The sequence below is a fragment of the Jaculus jaculus genome, chromosome X (assembly GCF_020740685.1).
Source record: "Jaculus jaculus isolate mJacJac1 chromosome X, mJacJac1.mat.Y.cur, whole genome shotgun sequence".
Classification (NCBI taxonomy): Eukaryota; Metazoa; Chordata; class Mammalia; order Rodentia; family Dipodidae; genus Jaculus; species Jaculus jaculus.
In genome coordinates, this window is record NC_059125.1 from 147,585 (window position 1) to 150,751 (window position 3,167).

General features: G+C 48.6%; 1 protein-coding gene across 2 annotated transcripts; it reads left to right on the forward strand.

Moving 5' to 3' along the window:
• Positions 1–414: 414 nt before the first annotated feature.
• Positions 415–1,157, forward strand: LOC123456728 (E3 ubiquitin-protein ligase RNF185-like). Of its 2 annotated transcripts, XM_045140982.1 has the most exons (2): positions 433–626; positions 792–1,157. In XM_045140982.1, exons 1-2 carry the CDS (start codon positions 433–435, stop codon positions 1,009–1,011), a joined length of 414 nt encoding a protein of 137 aa, XP_044996917.1. In that variant the 3' UTR covers positions 1,012–1,157. The 2 variants fall into 2 exon arrangements, with proteins under 2 accessions (XP_044996918.1, XP_044996917.1); XM_045140983.1 differs by having other exon boundaries at positions 415–1,157.
• The last annotated feature ends 2,010 nt before the right edge of the window (positions 1,158–3,167 follow it).

A 3,167-nucleotide genomic window follows, 5' to 3' on the forward strand; every position in this document is an offset into this window, starting at 1 on the left:
AGTAGTTAATTTTAAATAGGGTCGTAACCAATTAATGTCCCCCAAGAGCCGTTGGAAATTGGTAAGTGTTTTTAAAGAATCTTTTCTTAATTGGATTTTTTGAGATAGGATTTTATTGGAGTGTAATTCAAATCCAAGGAAAAGGTGGGGAGGATGGACCTGAACCTTCACTGGGGCTATTTGTAGTCTGAATTTTTGGAGTATAAGGATTAATTCTTGTCCCACCTCATATAATTTTGTTGTCTCTGGGCCTGTTAATAAAATATCATCCATGTAATGAATGCTATATAAATTAGGATATTCAAGCCGAAAGGGATCTTTTTCTAAGACACTGAGTAAGACTGTCTTGTGTGCCGGCGGACTGGATAGACCGGGGCCCTGCGAGAATTTCCTGGGAAGAAGCATCACTGGAAGCTTTGCTGACAACCAAGGATGGCAAGCAAAGGGCCCTCGGCCTCCGCGTCTCCTGAAAATTCCAGCTCAGGGGATCCCAGCGGGAGTAGTAAGGGCCCTGGCGAGAACGGAGGGCAGGACAGCACCTTTGAGTGCAACGTATGTCTGGACACAGCCAAGGACGCCGTCATCAGCCTGTGTGGCCACCTCTTCTGTTGGCCGTGTTTACATCAGTGGTTAGAGACCAGACCTAACAGGCAGGTGTGTCCAGTTTGCAAAGGGGGCATCAGCCGAGACAAAGTCAGCCCACTCTATGGCAGGTGCAGCACCAGTCAGCAGGACCCCAGAGAGAAGACCCCTCCTCGTCCTCAAGGCCACAGGCCAGAGCCGGAAAATAGAGGGGGATTTCAAGGATTTGGATTTGGAGATGGTGGATTCCAGATGTCATTTGGAATTGGGGCATTTCCATTTGGTATATTTGCCACAGCATTTAACATAAAGGATGGACGGCCTCCCCCAGCTGTCCCTGGGACACCCCAGTACGTGGATGAACAGTTCCTGTCACGCCTTTCCCTGTTTGTAGCCCTGGTGATCATGTTCTGGCTCCTGATTGCCTAGGGCTGGGCTCCGTCCTGTCTGCACCCATAGCAAAGCCTCTGGACTGGTGATGTGCCACCCCCGTTCCTGGTGTTTGGCTTCCTGGCTACTCCTGACCCCAGAGTCGGATCAGAAACACGTCAAGGAGTCTGTCCTCTCCCTTAGAGCTGCGGAACTCAAGATCAGTTGATGAGGACCCCCAAGTGTAAACAGTCCTTTTGTAACCTCGGGCCTTGGTGTTGAGTCCCCCCTCATGGGCGGCAATGTGAAGTCCTGTTCCTCAAGTTCTATTCATGAAGTTCTGAGTAGACACAGGGAAGTGATTGGAAAGAAGGAAACAAATTGTCTTTACCCTGAGTTTTATGTTACGGAAACAGAGGGATGAACTAAACGGTATTTATGGAAACTTACTTTTATCTCTTTAAATACCCCTTAATAAGTGGCCTCCAAAGTGGGCTGCTTCTACAGAGACGGTCCCTTCCGGATTCCAGTGCTGGTCTGTCTGTCTTCCCCTCTCTCAGCAGAGACATAAGAAATTGCTTGGGCTGGAGAGATGGCTTAGCAGTTAAGCGCTTTCCTCTGAAGCCTAAGGACCCCGGTTCGAGGCTCAGTTCCCCAGGTCCCACGTTAGCCAGATGCACAAGGGGGCACACGCGTCTGGAGTTCGTTTGCAGAGGCTGGAAGCCCTGGCGCGCCCATTCTCTCTCTCTCCCTCTATCTGTCTTTCTCTCTATGTCTGCTGCTCTCAAATAAATAAATAAAAAATGAACAAAAAAATTTTTAAAAAAAGAAATTTCTGTCCTGGGAAGACCATAATTGCATCAGCTGAAGCTGGAGTTGCTTCATGAATTTACCCAAGACTCAGGTCTTTTACTTACCCAGGCTTTGCTGGTTTCTTGGCCCTACAAAGCCGCTTGAATGATCTCCTAGCTTCCCGGTGGAGATTGTCCCTACTGAGACATGTCACTCCACTCAGATTTCCCATCAAGTTTCCCCTCAAAATTAAGTGCATCTGCCTCTCTCCTCCAGAGGGAAGAGAGCCTAGACTACTGCTAACCTGAGACTGGCTGCTCTGCTTCAGAGTTCCGATGAGATGACAGAGGAACAACCAAACAAGCAGGCCCTGCCCCTAGGGCGCAGAAGTTCTGATTACATCTCCCAGCACTCACCCAGAGAAGACTGGAGGCTCTGTCAGGGCCACCCAGTGCATGTGCAAGAACACCAACCTCAGAAGCCCAGTTCTCCTTTTAAAGAGACAGGGAGTTGGGGTACCCACCTGTGATCCTGATTTTGGTATGGCTCCATAGAGTCCCTGAAAACTTGTACGTATGCCAAAGCCAGGAGTAGATGTGAATCCAGGAGAAACTATATTTTCCAGGTCTGATGTGTTTTTCAGTTTCCTAACGTGCTTCCTCCAGATCTGACCACGGCAACGTGGTGCTGGGCAGCTGAGGCAGTTCTTGCGATGCCCACCAAGCTACATCTTGGAAACTAGCTTCTCCTTAAGCTGTCAGTGGTGATGTGAGATGGGCTTCTGCTGGGGTGTCTTGCTCACTCCTCCAGCCCACACTGCTCCTGGCTTGCCTGCAGCAATAACCACTAAACGGAGAAAGCCTTACCTGGCACTTTTCCCACATCCAACTATATAATGTATGGAAACCAAGACCTCGAGGATGGTGAGGAAACCCTCCTTCCCACTGCATAGTCCCCGCCCCTCTCCACACACCTGCCGATGCCAGTGTTCAGACAAAACTGTAAAGTATTGAGTAGGTGGGTTGGTTAGGCAAATTCACTTGCTAGGAATAAGCCACCAACTTTATAGTGTGCCTGACAGGTTTTTAACATTCATGGGCATCCCCTCAAGTGTTCTCTTTGTCACCTAGAAATCCCCAGTATAGGGGTCCCTAAGGTATCTCTGTTCTAGAGAAAATTGGTAGGTGGTCTCGTTGTAGTGTGGCTCTAACTAGTACAGGGGAAACTTTAATCAGTGTATTTAAAGATACGAGTTTCCAGAAGAAAGATTAAAGAAGAGTTGTGAGTAGAAAAAATTATTTGGACATTTTTGAAATGTGGTGAGCCCAGGAGAGCTCTACCAGCAAAGACATCTGGGAACACACTGCTGGTAAAGCTGGGGTGGCAACATGCCTCTTGTGAACCGTATAGGTCCCCACGCACCT